The sequence below is a fragment of the Osmerus mordax genome, chromosome 28 (assembly GCF_038355195.1).
Source record: "Osmerus mordax isolate fOsmMor3 chromosome 28, fOsmMor3.pri, whole genome shotgun sequence".
NCBI classification, from domain to species: Eukaryota; Metazoa; Chordata; class Actinopteri; order Osmeriformes; family Osmeridae; genus Osmerus; species Osmerus mordax.
Genome location: NC_090077.1, coordinates 5848281 through 5875320, shown reverse-complemented (window position 1 = coordinate 5875320; position 27040 = coordinate 5848281). Strand labels below are relative to the sequence as shown.

Here is a 27040-nt window from a genome sequence, read left to right as displayed (position 1 = left end):
ATTCAAAGCTTTGATTTCATTATGGAGAATTGGTCACCAAAGAAGTGTCAAAAAATGAGTGGGTGCACATAGAAATGTAGGGTTTGTGTGCTGTGACTGCTTACAACGTAAAGTTCCAGGCAGAACTCAGAACTGCTCGAACAATTATCCAATGTCATTCTGTTGATTTAGCAGTGAAAAGACAGAAACACAAGAAAAATACATTCGGGTTTGCAGTACAGAACTATATCAAAATACTTTTTTACAAAATGACAGATTGGTGCAGTTACCAACGAAAGTGATCTTTCACTTTAGAAAGTTACAAAATGAATTGATTTCAAATGATATTGCAAAGAAACACTCAGCCATATATTAAATATAATAGGAAATGAATACGGGTCATGTTTTACCCATGTTGTGCATTAGAAGGGGTTTGCATAGCTTGTGTATTAAAGGGTTAAAGAGCGTTGTTGCTTGGTCTAGTCTGGTCTAGTTATATGGGTCTATGGAAACCGTCGCTAGGCAACACAGCAAACAGGGTTAGTCTCAAACACCGATTTGAGTCTTTTTTAGCGACAACGTTCTGTAGTTCCCTTCAGTGAAGGGTTAGCAACGGACTTGCAGAATTCATGTCATTAGAGGTGAGACATAAATACTCATATTGTGTCTGCCTAAGTAACTAGAAACGCGTAGCTATGTCTTTTCACATTAATAAATGTAGACTTTTTGCTTGGTATTGGGAAGTAAATGAACCCCCAAGTAAACCACATATCTGCAGCTACAGTACTGCTGTCAGTACAAGACTAGCTAGACTACTGTAGCTAGCATACTACCAGTATAAAGTTTGCCAAGCTAAAAGGGTTTGTTAAACGAGGAAACTGGCGTCAATGGACTTAGAATCTCGCTGGTATAGGTACTGAACCCCTGTAATTTCTCCCTCTCATAGATTTAAAATCAACGTCCTCATGGATGCAACTGCAAAACCGCTAAGAATCCCACCTCAAATGGCCATTTATGCCGAAAAGCATGAAATATTTGATTTGGTCCAGGTACAGTACTGTAAAGTTATGAAATAATACAGAAATTAGCTCATATTTCCTTCCATGCAGCACCTTGGCCCGCCTTAAGCTATGGTGTCAGATCCCCCCCCCCCCAACCCCCTGTAATTCGCACACTGGTGTCAAATTAATTTACAAGCTTTTTATGTTATTGTGGGTTTGTATGTAGATACTTCTTAAAAACCTGATGGTGGACAAGCCAGATGATCCCATTCAGCACCTGATTGGTCTTCTCAAGAGGGGTAGTGTCCAGGGTAAGAACCTGTATTTACGTACATTAAAGGGACAGTGTATTCCAAAATCAAAAATACATATTATTGCTCTGACCTGTAGTGGTATTTATCCATCTATTATATATATTTCTAATATACATATTTTTATGTTATTTTTTTTTGGGGGGGGGGGTTGCCGAGTTTTGGAGATGGTGTATGTCTCGCCTTTTCTCGAATATACTTTGGCAAATGCTAAAAAGGTCTGTGGATTATCTTAAAGACAGGGTAGGTAATGTTGAGAAGCACTTTTTGTCATTTCCTGAAATAAACTTTACATCCTGATAGCTACCAATAAATCTAAAGGTTTGACAGTAAACAAACTAAAAAAAATTTGAGCACCACAATTCTAGCCTAATCTAGTTTGATTATATTCGAGAGAAGGCATAGCCTACATCTTTATGGTGGATATCTTCAAAAATCAGCAACTCACCCAAAGCAGTCTAGAATAGATAGAAAACAGGTAAGAGGAAAAATATAGTTTTTGTGGTGAACTGACCCTTTAAAGATGCTGTAAAGTGGAATTGAAAATGAGTGGAATTGAAAAGTTCATCACACCACAGAAGAATGTGTTGTTAACTACCCATCCAAATTTGAAAGACAAAAAAATTATGTTAAATCAGGCTTTGAAATTGTGATAAAATCTGCAGACTTCCCTGCTTGAGACTGGGGGGGGGGGCGTATTGCCTGAAGCAGCTGAAGCTCCACCCCCTCGAATGTATTGAATTTAGCAACAACAGCAACACTAGCAAAATCAATTCAAATGATTGATTCAATTGATATCAAAACAGATATCAGTCTCTGAGTGTTTTATGTGTTAATTACTTTGTCTTTGCATCGTACCAGCTGAGTAACAGAATGCAACCTGTGATCTGACGTAGATAGGTCGCTGTGACGTAGATAGGTCGGGTTTTGGCTCCGCCTATACAAAACCTGAGATGAAAACGGAAGAGAAACTATTCAACGGTCTAACTCCACATTTCAGTGCGACAAAGTTTTCGCGCTTTGCACATGCTTTCAGGAACTCATTTCACACGTACTGAGAAGCAAATCATGGAATTTGCTTTACAGCATCTTTAAACATGGCTCTTCAAAGTGCCATTTCATACTTGCACCACTAGGTGGCACTGTAGCTAAAGCATAATCAGAATTAAATCCCATCAGAATTTTCTGATGGGATCAGGTTATGATTGAAACATCTGTAGTTCTAGGGCTAAACATACAAATCTGTTCATATCCCATTAATCTATTCCCTGTTCACTATGGTTATAACAAACTTTTATTTGAAAGACCAAATGTGTGTGTCCTGTTAATTGACGCAGACATATTACTCAAAATGAGTGTTCAGTATCTTTGTGTGTTTTTGTCTTGTTCCCTTCTGTCTTAGTACCAAGAGTTATGCTGTTGGGACCTCCAGCCTCAGGGAAAATAACTATTGTAAGATGGATAATCATTGAAATGACAGCTATCCTCAGCTGATCTGAAAAGAGTAAAATGAGTTCAATTAATTTGGTATAAACCAGAGTAAAATGTGCCTATACGCTGGCAATACAATGTAATACATTTTCAAGGAAAAATTTCAACGTTGAAAGTGTTGACTGTTTGGTTGTAATGGTTACATTTCTATAGGCCAGAAAGCTGTGTGAACACATTCAGGCCATCCACATCAATACCAGCAACCTACTGATGGAGGACACTGACCAGACCATGCAAGCGCTGCAGTACAAAGACAAACAGCAGGTACGGCCCAACACGTGCACACGCACACAAGCTCACGCGTAGTCAAGTACATCTTTTGAGGCATGGAAACAGTTGAGTGCAAGTTGGACTGGGTCCTTTCAATACCCATAGAACGTGAGAACACAACAGCAAATCCTTGTAAAACGGAAGCACAGACAATGTTGTGTAAAATAGCTCATTTTATGGTTTGTTTCTGTACGTTTATGTTTATTTGACTGTTGTTGTTGACAGGAGATTCCAAGTGACCTGTGGATTAAGCTGATTCAGCAGCGGCTGTCAAAGATTGACTGTGTGAGACGGGTAAGGCCCCTCTCTCCAACCCCATTCCTTACACACATTAATACAACATACACTGACCTATCTGGTACACAAACAGACATGTGGTACTACAGTACTTGAAATGATGGATGTCCTTGTCAATTGAAATGGACTCTTTACCAGTATAGGGTCCAAAAATGAAACATGTGTGTGTGTGCATGCATGTGTGTGTTTATGCAGGGCTGGATAATGGAGGGGATCCCTAGCACTCATCAGGAGGCTTTATCCCTTCAGAAAGCTGGCATTTTCCCAGATCATGTCGGTAAGGGCCTCGCACTATGCTTGCTGCACTGTCACCTGGTGGTGATCTGAAATCTGGGTGTCGAATTCAAGCTTTGAGGTCGTTCGTCCACGTTTGTGTGTGTGTGTATTCTCTGTCAGTGATGCTGAAGGCCCCGGATTCAGTGCTGATGGAGAGGAGGCACGACAAAAGGATCGACCCTGTCACTGGAGGTAACATGGCCAACACTGACAGATGAAAGACCAGCAAGCTACAGAGATTGCCTCGGGTCTTAGCCATGGGACTTCTTTCCTTTCCAGATGTGTACCATGTGACCTTCATATGGCCAGAGGACGAGGAGGTGGCAGGGCGTCTGGTGCCTGAGCAAACCATCTTGACAGAGCAGTGTGGGAGTCAGCTGAGGCAGTACCATAGCGAGGCTCACTCCCTCGCCAGGATTTACCACAACTGCCTCAAGACCATTGATGCTGACCAGCCTCACACTGACGTCTTTGACCAGGGTAAGAGGTTAGGTCCTGAGTCTTTGTCCGAAGACACAAGAAACAAAAGCCAAACATGAAAAGTTGATGGCCCCAGTCTAGGTTCTGCACAGAGCCGGTCGTGTTGCTTTGGTACAACGGTACAATGAATAGATACAACTAGAGAGGGTACAATTTCTGGGGAAATTGTAGGGTGTGCTTGCTTGCGTCGGTTGCACAGGGGTCCGTTTTTGAATGACATTTTTACAACTGATTTATGTATATTTTATATGAAAATGCATACTTATTATTTATAAAGATTAAATAGATTTAACGGCATTTTTTTTTGCTGCTCATTTACAACTGAAAATACGAGTGAAGTGTAGAATGAAATAGATGTCTTCTCATTTCCCCTGCAAGAGGCAGCCTCATCGTTGAATCAAAACGAATAAATTTGGCAGACCGGTGTAAAAATGGACCTAATCTCTATGACTTAAACGTCATTTTAAGTTTTTCCCTTCTCGTGATATTTTCAGGCATGTAGCCTACTCATTGCATTCATTCATTAATAAAGAACCCCCTTTGAAGATTATTCTACGACGTTACCCGGCAGTAGAAGATGGAATCGCGATTCAGACAGTCCCATCTGCTAACTGAAAATATGCCCCCCAAAACGTAAATAAGCTTGACATTTATTTTGAGGAAAATCGCTCATTCATAATGTTGAGTTATGCTTAACTGTTGCAGCTAACGTTGTATTCGGAGGAAAAGAGTGGACGATAGGTTGATCACCTTTTAGCCATTCTTGGTATATTTATTGCATGAGCTACAGATCTGTCGACACATCAGTCTCACGGTCAGACAGCTTCCGATCGAACATATCAACTAGAACAGAAATGACGCCGACGCGCCCTCCACAACACACACGCTACAGAGGTAGCGCCTCCCCGTGGCACAAACATATATTCAATCACAGAACAGTGCAGCATCACATTTACATACAACTGAGGACATAATGAACATATTTTAACACCCCCACTTGTACTCAGGTTGCTATACTCTAAGCAAAAAGAAAACAAGAAAACAGAATGAATGTGGACCCATCATACACATATCAATCTCCAAAAAGAGCATCTGCAAACTTCTTCAGTTTCAACTTACTTACAGGTTTGGTCATTACATCAGCAATCATGTTATCAGTAGAACAATACATCAAATTCACTCTTCCCTCATTTACAGTAGACCTGATAAAGTGGTACTTTATGTCTATATGTTTACACCTCCGTCTGTTTACAGGGTTTTTGGCAAGAGCAATTGTTCCCTGATTGTCCTCATGTACTATAGTTTGTGTATACTTGTAGTTGTCTATACCTCCCAATAACTGCTCTAGGTATAGACACTCCTGTATGGTTGAAGACAGTGCCATATATTCCGCCTCACATGTCGATAACGCAACGGTAGGTTGCTTTCTAGTCTTCCACGAGACCAGGGAGCTGTTTTGACTAAGACTCACACAGTATCCCGTGGTACTGCGTCTGTCACTGGTATCAGCCGCCCAGTCGGCATCACTGTAGGCCTGTATACCTAGCTTCTCGCTGTCGTTTCTCCTAAAACTTAACCCTTTTTCTGCTGTGCCTTTGAGATACCTTAGTACTTGTTTCACGGTGGCCCACTGCTCCTCTGTAGGCTTAGCAAAGTACTGTGATAACCTGCTCACTACAAAACTTAAGTCTGGTCTGGTACAAGTCGTCAAGTATATAAGACTTCCTACAGCCTCCCTGTACAATCTGTCATCTTCCATCTTTACTGCATCCTCAGTATACTCTAGCTTTTGCTCACAGGGTGTTTCTCTGGTCCTACAGTCTTGCATATTAAAACGCTGCAGTATCTTGTTAGTGTACCTTTCTTGAGTCATCTTTATACACCCATCTGACTGACTGAAATCGATACCTAGAAAATATTTGAGTTTACCCAAATCCTTCATTTTAAACTTTTCTGCAAGCATCTCTTTCACGTTTGTCAGTGTCTCTTTATTGCTTGCTGCAATGATCAAGTCATCGACCAATATGATTATGATCACCTTCCCATCGTTTGACTCTTTGGCATAAACACAGTGGTCTGCTTGGTTTTGTGCGAACCCATCCTCAGTTAAACAATCATGCAAAACCTTATTCCAATTTCGCCCGGATTGTTTGAGACCATAAAGTGATTTCTCTAGCTTATAGACTATACCCTCTTTCTCTTGATAACCCTCTGGTGGATTGATGTAGATCTCATAGTCTATGGGAGCGTGCAAGTACGCTGTTTTCACGTCCATTTGGTGAAGGAGTAAATTCTCCTGTGCTGCTTTCTGTAGCACCACCCTTACACTCGTCAGGTCTGCCGTGGGTGAAAACGTCTCCCCATAGTCTACTCCCATTCTTTGGCTGTAACCCTTGGCCACGAACCGTGCTTTGTATTTGTCTTTTCCATCTACGTCAGTCTTGATAGAGTAAACCCATCTACCCCCCACTGTTTTCTTGCCTATTGGTAGTACTGTTGGGGTAAAGGTCTTGTTCTCATTTAAGGACTGGATTTCCTCATCCATGGCTTTTACCCATTCTTTTGAGTTAGCTGACTCTATTGCTCCACCAAATGTCTGTGGAATGCCACACACCACTCTGCAGCAGTAGTCTACCGTGATATGAACCACATCACTATCACCGTCTTCAGTCATGAAGTCGTCTAAGTAACCTGGTGTTCTTCTTTCTCTAGTTGGATACCTCCTACTCTCGGGTTCACCACTTGTCACACTCTGTTGTGTTTGATTATGGCTACTAGACCTTGTTACTGCACCTGGACTATCACTATGTGCACTTCTACTCTGTACACTTGGCTCTGAAGCACTTTCTGTACTCCTACTGACCCCCTGTGTGGTCTCACTAGTCCTGGGTCTCACACTGTCATAGCCATCGCTTGGATCTGGCTCACCTGTCTGTGTCTGTTTTTCCACAGCTGCCTTGCTCACAAACTTCACTAGCCTGTGTTTTTGTACTTTGTTCGTATCTGGATGATATACTAAATACGCCGGGCTGTTCTTGTCATGACCTACAAAACGCCCCATGTCACATCTGGAGTCAAGTTTTCCCTTGTCCTGTTTGTACGTGTAACATCCAGACCCAAACTTTTGCATTTTCGATACATTAGGCTTCTTCTCTGTCAGCAGCTCATAAGGAGTCTGCCCTGTACGCCTGTTAAAGCACCTGTTGCGTACCATTGCTGCTGTTTGTACTGCGTAGTGCCATAGCTGCTTTGGTAGCACACTTTCAACTAACATGCACCTACCCATCTCAAAAAGAGTACGCCAACCCCTCTCTGCAGTTCCGTTCTGGTGTGGGGAATACGGAGCTGACGTTTCATGTTTGATCTTGTTTTTCCTCAACAGTGCTTGGAAGTCACCGCATGTAAACTCTGTTCCGTTGTCGGATCTTATGCACCTCACCTGCCCATAAGGGGATACATCTGCTAGGAATTTTTCCGTAGCCTGCACTGTGTCACTTTTCTTCTTTAGAAAATATACAAACACTGCGCTCGAGTAATCGTCAGTAAATGACTGCACATATTTGTAACCATCTATCGACTCTGTGGCTACCGGACCTGCAAGGTCTGTGTGTACCATCTGTAAGGGAGCCTTTGCTCTGCTATCAGGGTCCCTATTTCTGGTTTGGGCAAACTTTCCCTGAATACACACCTCACACTCTTGTTCAGGTCTACCCGTTTTGCCCTTGATCTGCATACCTTCAACAACATTCTGTAACTTAAGAACATCGTCATAGTTGCAATGGCCTAATATCTCATGCCATGTCTGTATGTCGTGACATGCATTACACTTATCATTAGACTCAGCTTCAGTATGCAAATAATACAACCTGCCATATACATGAATGTTAAATCTTGTACCGTTTCTGGTTATCAGGGTGTCTTTATCTTCTTTAAAGACAACGGTAGACCCACTCGTAGTTGCTGCCTTCACTGAAAAAATGCTTTGGGGGTATGACGGTACGAACAGAGCGTCTCTCAGCGTCGCCTTCCGCCGCTGTCCTTCGCTGTCGATGAGGGAAACCTCAGCATTTCCCCTCCGCTGAGCGACCCCGCTGCACCGGGTGCCATCTGCCAGCTCGACACTGTGAGTTTCTGGCCTGAATGCGCTGTCGAAACTCTTGAACATCTTTATGTCCGTGATAATATGAGAGGTAGCCCCCGTGTCCACCATCAGGCCTCTCTCCTGGATGCTGCGTGCTGGCTGCCGCTGGTTACCGATCCCTCCGTCTCTCATCTTGAACACGTAGTCATCGTCGGCATCTTCTGAGACTTTACTCGCACCATCCTTTTTGTCCTTATCCTTTCGCCTACACGTGGTGTCTTTGTGTGTGTCACTTCTGCAGAAACTACACCATGTCTTCTGTCGACATCCTTTCGCTCGGTGGCCTCTGGTGCCGCACTTGAAGCACACCATCTCTGAGTCGTCTTTGTTCCAGCCACGTGCGCTCGTCTTGGCGGGCCGCCGCCCGCTTTTCCCTTGAGTCTTCATCACACTGTCGCTTGATTCGGCTGCTTTTATCTTCTCTGTCTCTTCAAAACTACGTAATTTAGTCTTGAATTCTGCGAACGTGGTGTTATCGTCTGTATGAGCCACGTGTATTGCGAATGGCTTAAAACTCTCAGGCAATCCCTTTAAAACCATAGCCACTAGCAGGCCGTCGCCTAACGTTTCACCTGCGTTCCGCAGTGCTGTGATGGCGGTTTCTGCTCTAATTATATAGTCCATTACACATTCATCGTTTGCCTTCTGAAGCGATGTCAACGTGGTGTACAAGTTGATAATGCGGGGCTTTCCCCTCCCTGCATAATACTCTCTCAATATTTTCAGAGCTCCTCTTCCATTGTTGGGTGCATCCCTCATAACTAATGATAGGCTTTTGTCATCTAACAGTAAAATCAACTCTGCATATGCGTCAGCGTTTTTCTTTACATCTGCTGCTATCTCGGCTTCTGACTGCGGTTCTTTTAGCACCGTGTCCTTTAGTCCTGATAAATGAAAATGTCCCAACATTTTGGTCTCCCAAAGCTCATACTTAGTCTCGTCTCCGTCGAATGTCAGTCGAGGCACCCTACTCGTCCTTCGTTGTTCCGCCATGTTAGCTTGTTCTTTTTCTTAGCTAGCAATCCGTTAGCACGCGGTCCGTTGCGACTTTCTAAACGGTGGAAAACGATAAACTTATCTTCCGAACAACTCCTGGGCCCATAACCTGTTGAGTTATGCTTAACTGTTGCAGCTAACGTTGTATTCGGAGGAAAAGAGTGGACGATAGGTTGATCACCTTTTAGCCATTCTTGGTATATTTATTGCATGAGCTACAGATCTGTCGACACATCAGTCTCACGGTCAGACAGCTTCCGATCGAACATATCAACTAGAACAGAAATGACGCCGACGCGCCCTCCACAACACACACGCTACAGAGGTAGCGCCTCCCCGTGGCACAAACATATATTCAATCACAGAACAGTGCAGCATCACATTTACATACAACTGAGGACATAATGAACATATTTTAACACATAAAAAGCTCACTGGTAGCGATCATTGTCAGTAACAACGCAAAATGCGATATAGCCCTGTGTGGAGAAGCTGCCCCGGTAAATTGTACTACTACGGTACAGTACTAGTAGACTACTGCTGTGTTCGTCTTGGTAGCGATTGCGTTGGTTGAATTGGATTTAACGTTCCGTTGTACGGTTTAGGCTGAAATTAATTATTTTCATGAACAGATTGGCAACGTTTAGGCTGTGGCAATGAAGTTCAGGTTAGTAGTTAGATAGACTTTTGATTAAGTAAGGGGAGTGCCGAACATGTTCTGTCGCCGTTTGACTTCCTACAGCTGTGTAGATGTTTTTGTAGTGTCTCGCGTAGGCTACAGCATTGCAGTGAGCAACACTGGTTTGAAACCACAGGTAATGATAATTTCACCCACAAATCATTTACTTGTAATGTAATGTCATAATAAATCCTACAACGAAAATGTATTTGTGAGGAATGTTTATTTTAAAGATTGAAAACAGATGCATCATAGACCACTGTAGTATGTGTTGCCCAACACGTTGGCAACAGAGGCTAATGTCATGATGCTAATGCTTCAGTGAAATAGTAGACTACCGTTTCCAAAAGTAGATGTGGGCCTACTTCCTTAATAATATCAGCTAATATTGTACATTACATTTCATAATTGTGTTTCACATCACAAAGTAAAATGAGTAAATAGTTATCACCCTGGCCTCTTTGCTTGTGGCGTTCCTGCAGCTGCCTTGCAGTAAAGCTATAGTTAGCCTAGCTATCCCCCAACTTAACAGATGTGAAACGAATGTTCTGCTACAGGTAGTCACGCGTGTTTTCGTGACGTTAGTGACGTAGTGACGTTAGTAACGTCAGTGACTGTGGCTAGCAAATTAGCCACCGTTAGCTTCACTTTTCACCACAAAAACGCAATTTCTACTTAAACCATGCAACGGAACGTAATTAAAAATACAACCAACGCAATCGCTACCAAGACGAACCTTTTGACACCGCCGTTGTGTATGTAGTCCAAATATTGACTGATCCTTAGGGGGGCGAAAAGAAATAATAATAAATAAATAAATATATATGTGAGAGAACAAAGGTTGTGCTCTCGCCGAAGGCTTGAGCACACCCAATTATGTATCTATTCATTTAACAGATAACTAAATCGGCACATAGTACAGGGGGATTGAACCGATTCAAGGCACTCTGTGCAAGGCGCAACAAAGCAGCCCCAAAACATAACCGAGCCTCCTCCATGTTTCAGTGTAGGTGTTCTTTTCTTTGAATGCTTCTTTTTATTTTGTCTGCGAACACAGAGCAGATGTGACTTGCCAAATAGCTCCAGTTTGGACTCATCTGTCCAAAGGACATTCTCCCAGAGGGATTGTGGCATGCATTGGAGCAAATTCCATTTCTATGTTTTTCTTTCAAAAGTAGAGTCCTCCTTGGCCTTCTTCCAGGCCACTTTTGCTCAAAAAGCGACGGATGTTGCCAACAGAGACAGCCTGTGCACACACACACACACACACAGATAACATATAACTATTATCCGGGCATATCTGCTGTCGCATAATTGTTGTGAATGTCTGTTGTATCTCATTTCCCAGTGTTAATGTACGTCTTATCCAGACACCGCTCCGTGGCCCCACACACACCCAGGATCTTGCTATTTGGACCTCCAGGCTCAGGAAAAAGCCTGCAGGCAAAACTGATCTCCCAGAAATACAACATTGTCAACCGTGAGTTTCAGATCCAAACATTGTAGACGCGGTACCTGTAGTTTGGTCACTGCTTGCTGTAGTTGGCTGGGGCTGTTGGTTCTTTCCCCTGTGTGTTCCTGCTGGTCAGTTGTGGTTCATCGTTGTGTGTCCCAGTCGTGCTGTATATTCGAACCCTATCCCTTGTGGTTTGTATAGTGTGCTGTGGGGAGCTGCTGAAGGCTGTGTCAGCTGATGAGACCAACATGGGAGAGCTGATCAAGCCCTACCTGGAGGCCGGACAAAGAGGTACCATACAGCAGGTTTAGGAGTATGGCTCAGGTCAGCCGCTGGACTAGGGTTAAGGGAGGAATGCAGCTGTGGCTAAAATAAGATAGAAGGAGGTTACGCCTTGAGCTGGAAAACAGGAGGGCAGGTACTGGAGGAGCAGGAGGACTGGTTAAGGACAAGGTCTCTTGACTCCAGTAACATTGAAATGATTTGAAAAGATCTTTCCTGAGTGGGAGGCAACTCCTGTAGCGTAGCGTACCTTCCACAAACGGTCCACAGAATAAATCGGAAACATTTATAGCATCAGATCCAACTAACTCCTATATTTTGTCTCCTTTTGTATTTTTGTAACTATATTTGTATGTATGCTGCTGCCTGTCTTGGCCAGGTCTCCCTTGAAAAAGAGATTCTTAATCTCAATGGGTTTTTTCTCCTGGTTAAATAAAGGTTATAATAATAATCAGAAACCATGGTTTTAACATAATGGTTAACACACCGCAATACCAGTCCGCACTCCCTATTCTCTCATCTGTCTCCAGTCCCAGACAGCATGGTTCTGCAGGTCATGACGGAGCGTCTGAGCAGGCTGGACTGCACCCTGCGGGGTTGGGTCCTCCATGGCTTCCCCAAAGACCTGGAGCAGGCAGAGAAGCTGCAAGAGTCCAACTTTATTCCCAGCAGGTGAGCAGTGGGGGGCGTGGGATCGGGAGAAGGATGAGTGAAATAGATGACAACAGAGAGTTTTAGTTGTAAATCCTTTTTGCCCCTCTGCAAACTGAAACGGTCTGATTTGAGAAAAGTCCACAATAACGATTATGTCCTCTTCTCTTCCTGTAGGGTTTTCTTCCTGGAGATGACGGAGGATGTGGCCCTGGAGAGGGTGAGCCTTAGGTCTATCGACCCAGTCAGCGGTGAGAGGTCAGTCAGTTTGCTTGTGATGTTGGTCCATGGTTGCTGTCCAACCAAGACCTGTTTTCAAAGATCAGGCACCAGGTACAGATGTCACTCATTTAACTTGGGCATTGCGTTGCAGCCACATGACGCAACGCGGTGCGATGTGTTGCGTGATGAGTTATTTTTTTCCCACCAATTAATTTTCATCATGCTAATCTCGCATCTTGCCGCAATGCCATAAACCTCAAATTAAATGAGTACCATCTGAATGAAAGTGTAACCAGTGGTTTAAAACAAAAGTGCACATAGTCCTGCCTTTATTACATTTAGTCATTTAGCAGACACTCTTATCCAGAGCGACTTACAGTAAGTACAGGGACATTCCCCCGAGGCAAGTAGGGTGAAGTGCCTTGCCCAAGGACACAACGTCATTTGACACGGCCGGGAACCGAACCAGTGACCTTCTGATTACTAGCTCGCTTCTCTAACCGCTCAGCCACCTGACTCTTTATCATCTATGCCTGTCCTTCTGATCTCTGTACAAGTCTGCAGTACTAATACATTTCCATCACTGACCTGTTCTCCTGCCAGGTATCACACAATGTACAAGCCAGCTCCCACCCCAAAGGTCCAGGCCCGCCTGCAGGCCAACCCCTTGGACAGTAAGGCCCAGCTGCTGCAGCGCTTGAGGGAGTACTGGGCCAATGTCCCGGCCCTGCAGAGCCTCTACCCCGAAGCCATCCACATCAACGCCGATCAGGACCCACAAACCGTGTTCGAGTCCCTGGAAAGCCGCTTGGTGGGACGGCTGCCCAACATCCCGGCAGTGCGTGGTCAGGGGGAAGACTAAGGAGAGGTAATGCCTGTGGTCTGGGAGGGGTCTAGCTTCTGCCTGTCTGAGAAGGAGATTGAGACCTGCTCCCCCTAGCCTCACCTACTCCTTGTTTCTGATGTACCACAACTTTCGTGTATGAGGTTTAAATGTTGTTGTGGTTGTCAGCAATTTACATTAGCCGGTAAACTCAAGCAATACGTCAACAAAAAGTAGTTGTCTCGTTAAATGGTTTAAGAAATAGCAAAGTTTGCTCTATTATTAGAAGCTAATATGACAAATATTCATTTTAGATATATCCAAAGGCAGTCTGCAGGGGTTGCTAGTCCCTACTCTGTCAAGTCAGCTGTATAAATGTCATGATAACATCTTTTACCATTGATGTACGACCCTTGGATTGGAAATTAATAGTAAAGGTTCTTAGACATCTTTGTCAGTGATCATATTGATGTCCTTTTTATACGTATTTTCCCATAGTTAACATATGATATGAATATGCTATTTGACTGTAAAAACAATTACCACGTTCCAAAAGCTACTGTGAAAGTCTAATTTCGATTTGAAAATGTATTACTTTTGAGGGCGTGTCTCTAAAGCCACATTTGAAAGAACAGGAACTATGGTCGCACTTAATCCTTGTGTCCAATTAGGGGGGTATTTGATAGTTTCTGCAGGTTTTAGTTGACTTGGAGATGGGTACTGTCTGTAGTGTTGTGCCCTACTGTACATTTTGCTCATCTGAAGTGTGATAGCCAATATTCAATATTCCCTAGCGCTTCTCATGGCTCGGGTGTATTTCCATACTAGTTATGTGTATTGGAACCACAACTGACAAATATTACAATCTAACTCCAAACCAATGACACTATAGTGGACAAAAATAAATAGCATGATCAGGATAATAAATACAAGCAGCTCTGTTATGCTGGTGCACTTTTATATCACAGCCGTCTAAGCCCAAACATACAGTTATACATGTATTCATACCTAGATACATAAAGAATCCTTGAAAACACATTGAACAACAAACAATAGCACCTCATGCCATTTGCTACATGCTTCTCATACTACAGATCCAGCCAATCATATAGGCTATATCTGAAGATTTACATACATAGCCCTCAGACAATACTCGTTGAGGGAGCGAACATGCTGCCGCTTTTAAATTACCGATCTAAAGTGACTGAAATAGAGCGAAAAGTACAGCAGAAGATCAAGAATCAGCGCACAGTTTACAGGAAAGTTACTTCAATGGTCAGAGTCATGGAACAGCCTGTCTTTCCTAGTCACATCGCAAAGTAACCACGCCTCAGCTACCAGCACCAGATACGTTGAACGAAAAATAATTCTACATTCCAACAATAATATCTCGATCTCACAGGCCCTGTATTTGTGGTAACACATTCAATAAAATGATTTTCCAGCGGTTTGAGGATGATGGAACTGTCCTTGCCAGATACAGTCACTCCAGTTCTCGGTCCTCACCACACTGTCTGTGGGCTACTCCTTCTAGCACACTGAGCGGACCTCAGGCGAGGAGGGGGCACAGGTTTACTCCTCTCACTCACCGTTCCAGTTTCCATGCTACCTTATGATTCCATGGAGTGGCTGTTACTGAGATCTTCACTGTTGTCCTCTAACAACTTTCAGGTCTTCTCGGCCTCTTCCTTTATGAACGGGATACACTCCTCACCTTGCTATCCCAATATGGCACTCTGACTGTTCTGGGGGAATTTAATGTCATGTCTGAGACCTCCCATATAGATAGTGTCATCTCACTTCTTCAGTCCTTTGCCTTAGCTCTCTCTCCATTCCCTGCTACTCACAAGGCTGGCAACAAAGTACACCTGTGTGTACACCTATGTCTGACCACTTCCTTGTGTCATTCCCAATCTCTCCACCCTTAACACCCCAAAGAGCCCTCAAGCGATCAACTACGGGCTGGATCTCCCCACTCGTTCCCACTCTTTCCTTTGTTCTCTATGTCCCCCCTCTCATCTTCTTCTCCACCATGTTTGCGTACACGCCACTATCCACCTTCAACTGCCTTCCCCAATCTCTCAACATTCTCCGCCCTCTCGTCTCTAAACCAGTACAACAGCCACCCAGTCATGTCGCTGATTGGAGTCCCTCTCTTCGCTTAGACAGAACTGCACTCAACTGATCAACGCCTGCATCTCTAACCCACCAAAACTCTTCTCTCTCTCCCTCCTTACAAGTCCCCCTCCCCTTCATCTCTCACTGCTGATGACTTTAGGGCCCACTGTGAGGAGAAGGTGTCTGGCATACAATACTCCTTCTCCCCTCCTATATCACCCCTCACCTACGACAGAAGTGAGCCTGGGGACCATCTTGCCTCCTTCGAGACACTTGAGGACTGAAATAGAACGACTCATCGTGGCCCACCAAGCGAGATCATACCCTTTCTGGATCCCATCCTCTCTACCTTCTCCAGTCTATATCTCTTGAGGCCAGTTCACACTGCCCAACAAATAGCAACACCCAACAGTAGTTGGGTTGTGTTGGTTTGGTCTGATATGCCTGTTGTCATTTGTTGGGGCCGTGTGAAAATGATAGTTATCCTTCCAAACATTATAAACCCAACAGCCAACAGTAGAATTGTAGGTGTTTGTTGGACATTGAGTGTGTTTACATGACCATGAGAAACTTGATTATTGGGAATTGTTGGTTTATAACAAAATCACAGCACTGTACATCTTTGTGTCCTAATCAAGACTATCGACTTGCAACTTCATACAATGCCCAGTTCTCAAGATTATTGGGACACAGACATTGCTGGAATTAAAGTTAGATGCACATGATATCTTATGTGTCAGGAACATCTTTAAAAACACACACAGCTACCATCATCAGGCAGAGCTGGGCAGCCAGTTCAGCAAGCATTTGCAAACGAGTGGACCACAGGACACAAGGAGCTTGAACTATGACCTCCTTTATCCTCAACACAAGTCCCAGACCCCTTCTCAGTCCTAATGATTTACAAGTCCAACTGGCTTTAACTTTATACAAAACAAAATCGTCCAGTCAATATAATTTGCTTCCTTACCTCAAATTGAAGATGCAACTAGTCTGTCAGACTTTATAGAATGTTTTGCTATATTACTGCTTTCAAATACTGTACCTCCACAAGTAGCAATGAAGCAATCAATTAAGTGTAAATAATAACTTACACTAAATATTTTTCCAATTAGTTGTCCATTTTGTTTGCCAAGAATCACAACTTTATGCTTTATTTACAAATACACTCTAAACTGCATTACAGTAACTAAATAATGTTTACAGTCCCAGTGACTTGGTGGTCCATATATACACAAATACTGTATATGAGAGCAACAAAAACAATATATTACGGTGTTAATAAAACATGTTTTGTTGTTACAGACATATGTACACCGTTGACATAACCAGCATTAAGCATTCATAAATGGTGTCATGGTCGTTGAGTCTGAGCAACTGCTTTTATACAAGGAGTAAATTGTCAGTGCTATTCACAATAATATATAAACAATGTAATATATCACAACAAAAGACTTGTCATCATGATTGTAAATTGTGAATGTTTACTACTCCTCAGGCCAGAACTGATTCACAAATCAGTCATGATCGAGAAACTACAGCAACTCCCCTCACATGTAAATTACGGCCTTGGATTAAAACATGAAAGGTAGTGTATACTCGAAGGTCGTAATCCCATCCAGAATGTAATCCAAGTCTTTCCAGATATTTTTGAGACAATGCCTACTCCATGAACAGATGATTTGGGCATTTTTGATAATTTGGTTGGAAAAATCACACCAAAGACGTAGTAGTATATGATGAGAATCAAAGTTGAGGGCCAAACATCCTCATACGCCGCAGAGAAAGATGAATGATGCCAGTTCTACCTTATTGAGGCAGAGGGCATTTTATGAATTGTGAGTTGTGGCTCTGAATTTAAGAATTGTCATCATGAAGCATATTCAATATACAGATGACTTGGTGTCTTGAACAACATTTTGCATAAGTTAAAAGGAGTAAGGCTAAAGAGAACCTAAATTTCCAGTTTTGCATGCTAGTTGCATGCACAGGCACCAAGAACCCGCCCCCCTTGATCTTCACCCCTTCTATTTACAACTTATCACTGAATCTTTTTTACAAAAAAAGTTAAAAAATAATAATATATTTGGTTACAATTATTTAGTAGAACAAAAAAGTACATCAACATATTCCAAAATAGAAGCCTTCTGTAGTGGTTAATATATTTAACAATAATCAATACAAATACCATGAATCATACACCCATTATCTTTGATATCAAAGTCTATTTTCTGAAATACTTTCTCTTTATCTTTGCATTTCTATGTCATCTGCATTTAATCATTTCAATTGCTGCAATAATGGTTAAAATATCACGTGATATGTTGGGTACATAATCGCAACTATGGCTCCCTATCCCCCAATAGAGCAGATGCACATCCCCACAAGAAAAAAAATGGAAAGGAAATTAGGAGGAAAATACAGATATGGAGAAACAAAACACAAAAAAGAAGTGGGAGAAAGGCAGGAGATGAGCAGAGCCAACTTGTCTCAGAGCTTCATGAGGTGGGAGAGGTCTTGTGGTGGTGCTGAGGGTGGAGGTCATTAGCAGCCACAGCCCTCCTTTGGAGGCTGGGGCTCACTAGTGAGGCGTCCGCCCTGCGGGGCAGAGGGCTTGTGCTGGACCCCGGACTCGGCTGCATTCAGGTCCAGACTCCCATCCTGGATGTTCTGGTAGATTTTTTTAGAGGCCTCCAGGAATGCATCCTCCACATTTTCCCCCCTGGAATACAAACCTCCAATTTGAGAAGTGTAAAGAACATACCCGCTCAATACACGTCAGGCATAAGATGCTGGATGAGTTCAAACAAGTCTATGCATCCAACTCAAGCACTACGCAAGCCACCTTAAAACACTTGTCGAGTGTCTATGCTTTCACTTACGTTTTTGCACTGGCCTCCAGGAAGAGTAGACCTGCCAACATAAACGGGTATCAGAAAGAGAGACAACTTGAACAGATGCTACCATCCAGTGCTGGGTGACTCCTCCATGACAAACAAGTACCCCTGACCATTAAAGGTTCTGGGGTAGTCCTGACTAGGAGGTTGACAAGATTATATAATAGTTTGGAGCACGAAAAAAACAAGTTTAATAGTCACGGAAAGTATATTAAATAGATACAGAATACATGCACATTTTAACAGATCTGATGGATTACATTGTTGCAATATGCTTCTTTACAATACGCACTGTTCTGTGGATACATTGATACAAGTGTCTCTCTTACGTCATTCATGTTTGAGCATATTCCCATGGTAAGTAGGATCCTAAAGTGTGAGATTGAATTTCATAAAATGGCTGGATTATTTATGGGAAGCGAGAACGTCAAATTGGTAAGTAAAGTAAATGTTGAATGGTTTCTTTTCCTTCCTGTCTGGCTGTCCTATATCGTAGACTGGGAACTGATAGTGTTGCTTTCAAGAGAAAACTGTTGTGGGGAGAAAGAAACTGAGAACAGGTCAGATACGACTTAAAAGCCACTTGTCAGCCTTGGTGTAAAATCATGTTTCAATGTTTACCCAAGGACCACAAAGGTTAAATCCATATTTTTTGTTTTGTTTTTCATGGAGTGGAGAATTGAAGGATGTGCAGCCATCGGTCACTATAGGAGCCAAGTACTGCTAACAACAATAGTTTGGAAAACATCCCTTCAGCGCCGACTGATTGGCAAAAGGATTAATCTGTCAACCTCTAGTCCCAACCCCTCCCTCCTTGTTCCTGTTGTAAACCTGTGCCCTCCATTACCGTTCTCTTCAGCAAACTGCTTGGCCTCCTCATACGTCACGTCCCTTTGGGCCTCCAGGTCTCCTTTGTTTCCAATGAGGATGATGACCTGAGAAAGTCATTGCAACATAACAGTCAAAGTAGCGATAGATTAAGTCAGTCTTAGTTTAGCAAGGAATTGTATGATAGCTGAGTTCTTGAGTGAGTCAGGTTCCAAGCTTATAGACAATTATTTTGTGGTTGGTCAGCTTTTGATTACTCACTGTTAGGGTTATTGAGGTTCAATGTTTACAACTAACTCACAGTGTTGGGGTTGGTAAGGTTCCTAGCATCTGTTAGCCAGCTGCTTAGGTGGTTGTAAGTGCTTCTCCTAATGACACACAAAGGGGAGGAAAAGTTTATAGAAAACCAATTCGTTTTAGACTATTTTTGTTTGTCTCAGCGTTGCCAGATTGGTACAGTTAAAGTATCGTAACAAAATCTTCAAATTACTGTAGATGAGTCATAATCAAGAGCACAAATAGGTGTAACTGTGTAATTTCAAAAAGCACGTACTGAGGCGATTGACTTTAAGACACTACTAAACTATAACAAAAGTTGTAGCATGTTCAGCATCTACATGGAAAACATGCTTACATTATCATTTAAAGTTCCACACAGTCTACCGTAATGTAATCTTCAAATAGGCTACTGCGTGTAACTCCATAATTTTCATGGTGATCTTAGCCACCTTACATTACAACAACGCAAAGTTTTCCTGTCACTGCCTGAGACAGCTTTTTGCAGTCCAGTAAAATTTGGGTCGCTTTTAACATACATTATGGCACTTGTGGCCAGGGGTGCCGTAACGGGGGGGCAGAACCCCATACTTTCCTGTATGATTTTGGGGCCCAGCGTACAAATTAGCCAGGGGTCCCAGAAACCCTAGCGGCACTCCTGCTTATGGCATTTATTGATCCCACATCATATATAGGGCAAAATACAATAATGAATGCACATCTGGCAACGCTGAAGTGTGTGTGTGTGTGTGTGTGCTGTACCTAGTGATGTCATAGACCATGAGGGCCCCTGCTGCACCCCTGTAGTAGCTACGTGTGACTGCTCTGAAGCGCTCCTGGCCAGCCGTGTCCCAGATCTGCAGCTTAATCTTCTGGCCACTCACCTCAATGATGCGAGTACCAAACTCCACTCCAATGGTGTGGGGGCAGTCTGCCATGACTGAATACACTCAAATAGGTCAATCTTCTACATATGTCATCTATGACAGCAAAAACAACTGGTTATAGTTCTGCCTTACATTTCTTTTCAGTAAATTGATGAAGCAGACAGGACTTCCCAACGCCCATGTCACCTAGAACAATGGAGAGAATCACAATCTTTTTATACCAGTGTAGATGAGTGGAGCTACGGCTGGGTCTGAATATAAAGCAAGTAGATCGAGTTGAATGTAACTAACCACAGTAAAGAATGTTTAAATCGACAAATCTAGCGAGCATTGCTAGATTAACTGCTTACCAATGATGATGTATTTGAAGATGTAGGAATAGTTATATGGAGCGGTCGTCATTTTATTCCTGAAAATAGTAGAATAGTACACTACAGTATAAAGTAACCACCTAAATCACACAGGCCGCAATCTCAAATACTATAGTAGCCTACATAGGCTAAACAGATTTGCTGGACTTGGCAAGCCATCTTAACATATATTGAAATATTTTTGGCACTAACCTTGTTAGTTTGAAAGTGATTGTGTTGACAATCATAGCACTAGCTAGCTACTATATTATATACCATACTAGCTCTAGCTGTAAACGCGTTCGCGTTTCATTCTCTATATATGCTAGCGCCACTCTTCTTAGACAGCTTCCTGCTAGGCTAATATCCTAACGTATGAAGCTAGAGTGCTTAACTACTGTAGCTAACAAGTAACATTTTCTAAAGCGCATGATAGATCGATTATGAATTTGGTTGAGATGTTTTTCTCCCGTCTCTTTTCTGACGCTAACAGGCAGCTATGCTAACTAGCATGGCGTAGATCAAGTCTACTAGCTAGATGTACAGTAGCTAGTGGGTTGCCGGATAGGCCACTGATTTTTGCTAGTTATACATTTCTAGAAACATCGAACACACTGCTATCATTCTTCTGTTCAAAAACCAAATATCAGACAACTCTATATTTGCTTTACCTTGCGATGTTCCTATCTGTCTAACCATGTAATTTGACTTCCTTGTGGTTCAGATTGAGAGAAATCTGCATAGCCCTCCGTGGTTTATGTCATCAAGCCCGTGCTAGCCTGAGTCAGGTGAGTTTCACACCACAATTCTGACTAGCCTTTTGGGCCGAACGCATTTTTCGTGTTGTTGATCGATTAAATAATTATAGAGTTTAGCAACATCGGTTGGCAACTGGTTTGATGATACATTTTCACAAACGTTTATTTAAATAGTCTTCTCAGGCAAATCCCCAGATAGACCAGCTCTAGTTGAACCAGATTGTTTAATTGAAAATATCAACCAATCGTGTACGCTTTTGCACCGCCGAGTCAGTCCAGATTTTTTTTTATTACTCAAAATGTTAGCTCTACCGGTATTTGTCTATGCACAACAGATAATTAGTAACATTAATTGTAAAATAAGAAACCAATGCATAGGCTATCAGTATGCAAATCGTTAACTCTCATATTGACAGCTAGCCTATATAATTTGTGGAATTGTGGCTTTTGATTTTGGTGTGCCATCCCAAGATTTTCAGATTTTTCACACATTAATTTAATGGAATACAGTCATTATTTTCAGATCTATTTGTGCCTTTATGGTGGGACAGTGATATTGATAAGCGTATTAATTTAAGCAATTGCCAGCTTTCCTTCCTGCCTTGAGCAACACACTGCAAGTGTTGCTATTAAGTGTGATTTTATATATGTATATATATTTTGTTTTTACTTGTTAAATATTATAGTTTGCTCATGTTGTATATTAATAGTATCTGAGCTTAAACTAAGTTGAAATGGCTTTATGGAACCAAATTAACTGGAAATAAGTCAGACTTCTGACATAAACCTGGCTTTTTGGGTACTCTCTTTATGGAACAGTCCTCAGTTCTACTCCACTGTACTTTTATGTCCATTGCTGATGCTTTTCAGTTAAAACATTCATTGAAAATAAATAATTTGTCCACAATTTATCTTGCCAGAGAATAAAGGTTGTTGAATACATACCAAGTTGAGAACAATACCACAACTTGTTTTAATTACAAAACATAGTAATACAACTTCTAATCATGTTAGCTTTGCTAGGGACCAGGGTATGACTTTTCATGCTACCCTAGGTGAGTTTAAATCTGAATACAAAAATGAAACCCTTTGTAATGATTAGCCTGGTTATTTGTTCAAACATTAATCATTTACACATGAATCCCCCTTGGACAGGTCCTACATATTAAGTATCATACATACAAAAAGGTGTCTTGCTTCAAATATATATATATATATATATATATATATAATTATCTTTTTTTCTTATCATTATGAGAATTTATCCCTCATCAGATCTGACCAGAATAAAAGTCTCAAACATCTTCCCTATACCATTCTTGGTCCATCTCCCTAAAAGGTCTTCTTCACGAACCATCTTCATGGGGGACCTATTTGATATTGTCCACCTCAATATCCCCCTCAGTCTCCACACCAAATATTTCTGAGAGAAGGAAGTGGTTGTGGGGTCGTTCACTCAAATCCACATCAGCATTCACATTAGGATCCTTGACCAGGGACTCCAGCACAGGAAGTGCCTTATCATACAGGAAATCAATAATCTCTGAAAAAGAGAAACAGAAAATAATCAGTTAACATGTCTTTTTGCTCAGCAGGTTTCTGTTGACATGCATCCGGTAGTAAATAAACCTTCATGAAATTACCACAGAAAGTCATCTTTTCCCACAGAGGCACCCTGGTCACTTTTAGGCGGAAGAACAGCTTCTGCGCATGATATGGAGTCACAGTTCTGCACCACAAGGAACACACCCAGATAGTTTATTCCCTGGCTGAATTAGATAAGTGCACAACCAGGTAGTCAAAATGTAGTATTCAGCTAAGCTGAGAACATGTTTTACCCAGAGGCTGTAGCAAGTTCTTCCCAATCAACATCCGCTATATCTTCAACCTGCCTCTCATACAACCTAAAACATTTAAGTGTGAAACAGTCCGTCAGCCCATTAAGCTGAAACATTTTGGTTTAAAAGCTTTCAGCAACTCAACATCTTAAGACACATGAAACAATCGTAAACAATCAGCAAGAGTGTTGACAGTCTCTCGGCCACCATGGACTCAAGACAACCAGTCTAACCCATATGATTACAACCGCACCTTCTGATGAGGTCAACCTTGGCCTGGATGTCCTTCTTTCTATTTTGTGTTTGATCCCTCGGCACCAACTTCGATTTCAGGAAACACATCCTGTAAAGGCAGAAAAAAGCAGTTGTAAAACTTTGTGTGCGAGTAACTGGCAGTAACTTCCAATAGTGCAATATATTCTCTCAACTCTCCCAACCCCCCCCCCCCCCCAACCCCTTACCACTTCACTCTGCATTGTGTCCAGGAGCGTGTTTCAACAATTTCGCTAATGCTTTTCCATGGGATGCCGTTCATCAGTTTCTCCTTCAGGATGAACTTTTCCCCTGACTGACTTTGTAAGTCCGGCTCGGTCAGGGTCTGCAGAATGTCCTTCATTGCCTCCATAAAACGATTGGTCTCCTCCTGGCTCCAAGAGCCTTTCTGGCTGGCTGATACATACTACTTTTACACACTAGATTTGAAGCAGTTCACATCTAATCCCCCCATCATCCCAAATTAGGATTCAATTCCCATCTCTAAGGTGTAAGGCTACCCACCGATCTGAGCAAAGCGTTTCTCCACGGCCCAATCACTGCGGTCCATCAAACTAGAGATAGTTGCCCAGTTGTTGCCGTGCCGCTTTTGGAGTTTCTTCAAAGACCGCAGTTCGTCCTCTGTGAATCTTCATGAAGGAAAAAAACGAAAAAGGTTAAAGTCGTATCGCTCCAGCGATTCAACATGTACGTATCCTGTTGATGAGGAAACCGATCAAAAATAAATAAATTAATCTAACTACTCACTTTCCTTTGTTTCTGTATTCATGAAACATCCTTCTGCCTCGGCAGTAGACATCACGCCAGGGACGGGGTATTCCTTCAGCTACAATTGAAGGAATAGGTGAAGAATACAGGAGGAGGCACACTACTGACATCTGACAAGCTGGTGGGATTTACTTGAGTAGTTAAAACTACAGGAATGCACGTTTGATACATATGGCATATTAAGGAATTGTAATGTATTAATGCAGTCCTAAGACAATAACTTGAACAAAAGCTTATTTTTTTTTGAAGACTATGAAGAGATTTCAAACAAGTGTTTGTTGTTTGGCTACCTTGACTGGCTAAATGTTTTACCTATTTTCTCATAGAACTTGTGATGTTTTTTTTGTTTGTTTATAAAGGTTTTCTGAGCTTCGAAGAGTTTAGGGAAGAAGAGGTGGGTGGTGCTCTCAATTCCTGTCAACGCCAGAAAGTCAAGCACGTTCTCCCTCAACCTCTTGTTCTCAGGGTCTGTGAACCGACCAGACCGCAGAGGAATACCTTGGAGTAACAGGGAACAGTTTAGTCGAATACACAGTTGACAGCTTAGTGCTAGCAAACAAAGGTTCGGTAAACATTATGGTCTGGTTTTAAGAAAAATCTGAGGATACACAACATAAAAATGTACAACCATACAATCAAAATGTCCTTTTCCATGAGAGAACTGACCTTGGCTTTTGAATGCTTTAAACCTAGGCAGGTCGCTAATAAGGAGGCGTCGGATGACACCTGGAGATCTGGACTCGATGTTTGGAATAAACTCCTTCAACTCCTCCATAAGCTGCTGCATTTCCCTAGGGCAGGGTAAGGGAACAAGCCATACTTTCGAAAGCGAGCAAGGGAAAATGAAAATAACTGCCTGGTCCATGAGATGTTAAATGTCAAAACACATTTCTAAACTACTCACTCCGAGATGGAATTCCTGGTGTCATTTTCTTTATCCATCCCTGCATTTTGCAGCTCTGTTTCTTCTCTGCTGCTGGGGAGGGAATCCTCCCCTTGTGTCTTGGTGTCTGGCACTTCTGGACCCAAACTATTTTCTGCAGTCCCTTTACCCCTATCCAAATGTCTCTTTTTAGTTTTCCTTTTGGCCTTTTTTGTCTTCCTTTTGGCGCCTCTATCATTTTCCAGTGCTACATTCTCTTCATTCTGGTGGGATTCCGACATCTCTCCAACATCTGATGCAGCGATCACCTCTGGAGGACCAGAAGGCTGCTCTGTTCTTCGCTTCTTCACTTTCGGCTTTATGTCAGGATTTAGACGACTGGACTCGGTAAAGTGTTTTGCTGTTGTAAGTGTTGCAGTCTCTAGACTACTGTCCGTGTTGTGTTCTGTTGGATGAGCAGTTTCATAGTCCTCCCCTCTCGCCTCGGGCTCTGTAGATCGGATTTTCCTGTGTCGTTTCTTCCTCTTGGTCAGTTCTGGGACACCCTCTGAACAGTCTTGGTTCACCGTTTCGATATTCTCGAACATATCTTCAGGAGCGGTCAAGTCCACTTCCTGTTCAGGTAGCTTTTTGTCATGTTTCTTTTTCTTTTGTCTACAGATATGTTCTCTATCGTCCTGGGTTACCTTGGTTATAATGGGGTCTGGGTTGTTTACTGTCACAGCGTGGCGACCAGGACCCTGGCGGGTGGTGGAAGGTCCGCATTCCTCATGCACCGAAAGGTCATCACTCTTTTTTTTCTTTTTCTTCTTCTTCTTCTTCTTTTTCTTCCCAGCTAAAAGTGTCTCAGTTTGTTCTGTGAGTGGGTGTTCAGTGTCTTCAAATGAAAGGGGTGATGTTTGAGACATCTCAATGAGTAAGGAACTATCCTTCGACTTCTTCCGTCCAAATACTCCTGGACAGTTAGTGGTTCCGCCTACCATTTTCAAGACTCCTCAGACTGCACAACAGAAATGTAATTTATAAACGTTCTTTAATTTGCCATACGCTATTCCAAATAATGTAATCGCTAAAAAAAAACTAACTTCCAGAGGACGAACATTAACCAGTTCAATAACGTGGCTACGGAAATATATTAGCTAGCTCTACGACTTTGCATTCCTTGATTTTCCAAGTTAAGCTATTGATTTCATCGCTAGAAGCATCTTAGAATCGTTAGTATCTACCTGCTAACGAAAAGAAACTTCCAGAGGACAATCATTAACCAGTTAAAGTGTGATTTGCAACCTGAATATGACAGCTATTCTAACTGAATGCAACATATATTACAGCTATGGGATAATATTTCAAGAATGAAAACAAGAAGAGCAATCTCTTACCAAACCGAAGTCAAACGCACATGGACTTCTTCTTTTTTGAATCCAGGCGGCTTCAACAGGAAGCTTGTCTCACTCTTTGCTTAAACTCTCCACTGACATCTAGGGTAGAGGATGTCATGTGAGGGGTCCGTCCGATCCCATGAAGTTGGTTAGCTTTCATCCAGCGACTCTAGTCTTTTAAATGCTAAAACATTTTCCTATCTACAATAGCTACACTCACCATGGTAGCCTGTAAATTATTATCAGGGGCCGTTTAGGAATTAATTCAGACTGAGCGTACACAAACACATATGAAACAGATACACATTCACATATGAAACGTTCACACACATCTATACTACTGAAAACTCACATCCACATACTGTATGTGAAATGCTCGCATCGACACATGAAACTCATTCACATGTGAAATGTTCACACACGCATTCAT

General features: G+C 42.3%; 3 protein-coding genes across 3 annotated transcripts; 1 reads left to right on the top strand and 2 right to left on the bottom strand.

Annotated features, from left to right (window-relative positions):
- The first annotated feature begins 929 nt into the window (after positions 1-929).
- On the top strand, positions 930-15690 carry ak8 (adenylate kinase 8). The gene is made up of 14 exons (XM_067231194.1): positions 930-1028; positions 1207-1291; positions 2694-2743; positions 2936-3046; positions 3278-3346; positions 3545-3626; positions 3746-3817; positions 3905-4105; positions 11270-11401; positions 11579-11668; positions 12190-12331; positions 12488-12568; positions 13136-13400; positions 15634-15690. Exons 1-13 carry the CDS (start codon positions 945-947, stop codon positions 13392-13394), a joined length of 1458 nt encoding a protein of 485 aa, XP_067087295.1. The 5' UTR covers positions 930-944; the 3' UTR covers positions 13395-13400; positions 15634-15690.
- Positions 15691-17659: 1969 nt separating this feature from the next.
- LOC136938001 (ras-related protein Rab-14-like) lies at positions 17660-21656 on the bottom strand. The gene is made up of 8 exons (XM_067231195.1): positions 21383-21656; positions 20712-20770; positions 20494-20547; positions 20237-20414; positions 19500-19566; positions 19218-19305; positions 18356-18386; positions 17660-18195 (listed from the first exon to the last, which is right to left on the bottom strand). The coding sequence occupies exons 2-8, from the start codon at positions 20761-20763 to the stop codon at positions 18018-18020; spliced, it is 648 nt and encodes a 215-aa protein (XP_067087296.1). The 5' UTR covers positions 20764-20770; positions 21383-21656; the 3' UTR covers positions 17660-18017.
- Positions 21657-22418: 762 nt separating this feature from the next.
- On the bottom strand, positions 22419-26636 carry LOC136938052 (transcription termination factor 1-like). Its single transcript, XM_067231267.1, has 11 exons — positions 26611-26636; positions 25253-26231; positions 25015-25139; positions 24661-24846; positions 24328-24406; positions 24085-24209; positions 23769-23976; positions 23561-23650; positions 23308-23373; positions 23113-23198; positions 22419-23012 (listed from the first exon to the last, which is right to left on the bottom strand). Exons 2-11 carry the CDS (start codon positions 26212-26214, stop codon positions 22840-22842), a joined length of 2100 nt encoding a protein of 699 aa, XP_067087368.1. The 5' UTR covers positions 26215-26231; positions 26611-26636; the 3' UTR covers positions 22419-22839.
- Between the last annotated feature and the right edge of the window lie 404 nt (positions 26637-27040).

Excerpts from the sequence above, each read along its gene's own strand:
- ak8 (XM_067231194.1), top strand. The coding sequence starts at position 945 with ATGGATGCAACTGCAAAACCGCTAAGAATCCCACCTCAAATGGCCATT. Across the intron at positions 4,106-11,269 it reads CACTGACGTCTTTGACCAGG|TGTTAATGTACGTCTTATCC; the intron begins GTAAGAGGTTAG and ends CTCATTTCCCAG. Across the intron at positions 11,402-11,578 it reads GAAATACAACATTGTCAACC|TGTGCTGTGGGGAGCTGCTG; the intron begins GTGAGTTTCAGA and ends TGGTTTGTATAG.
- LOC136938001 (XM_067231195.1), bottom strand. The coding sequence starts at position 20,763 with ATGACGACCGCTCCATATAACTATTCCTACATCTTCAAATACATCATC. Across the intron at positions 20,415-20,493 it reads TCAATTTACTGAAAAGAAAT|TCATGGCAGACTGCCCCCAC; the intron begins GTAAGGCAGAAC and ends GAGTGTATTCAG. Across the intron at positions 18,387-19,217 it reads GCAGTTTGCTGAAGAGAACG|GTCTACTCTTCCTGGAGGCC; the intron begins GTAATGGAGGGC and ends TTATGTTGGCAG.
- LOC136938052 (XM_067231267.1), bottom strand. The coding sequence starts at position 26,214 with ATGGTAGGCGGAACCACTAACTGTCCAGGAGTATTTGGACGGAAGAAG. Across the intron at positions 23,977-24,084 it reads GAAACGCTTTGCTCAGATCG|CCAGCCAGAAAGGCTCTTGG; the intron begins GTGGGTAGCCTT and ends AGTATGTATCAG. Across the intron at positions 23,013-23,112 it reads GGAAAAGATGACTTTCTGTG|AGATTATTGATTTCCTGTAT; the intron begins GTAATTTCATGA and ends TCTCTTTTTCAG.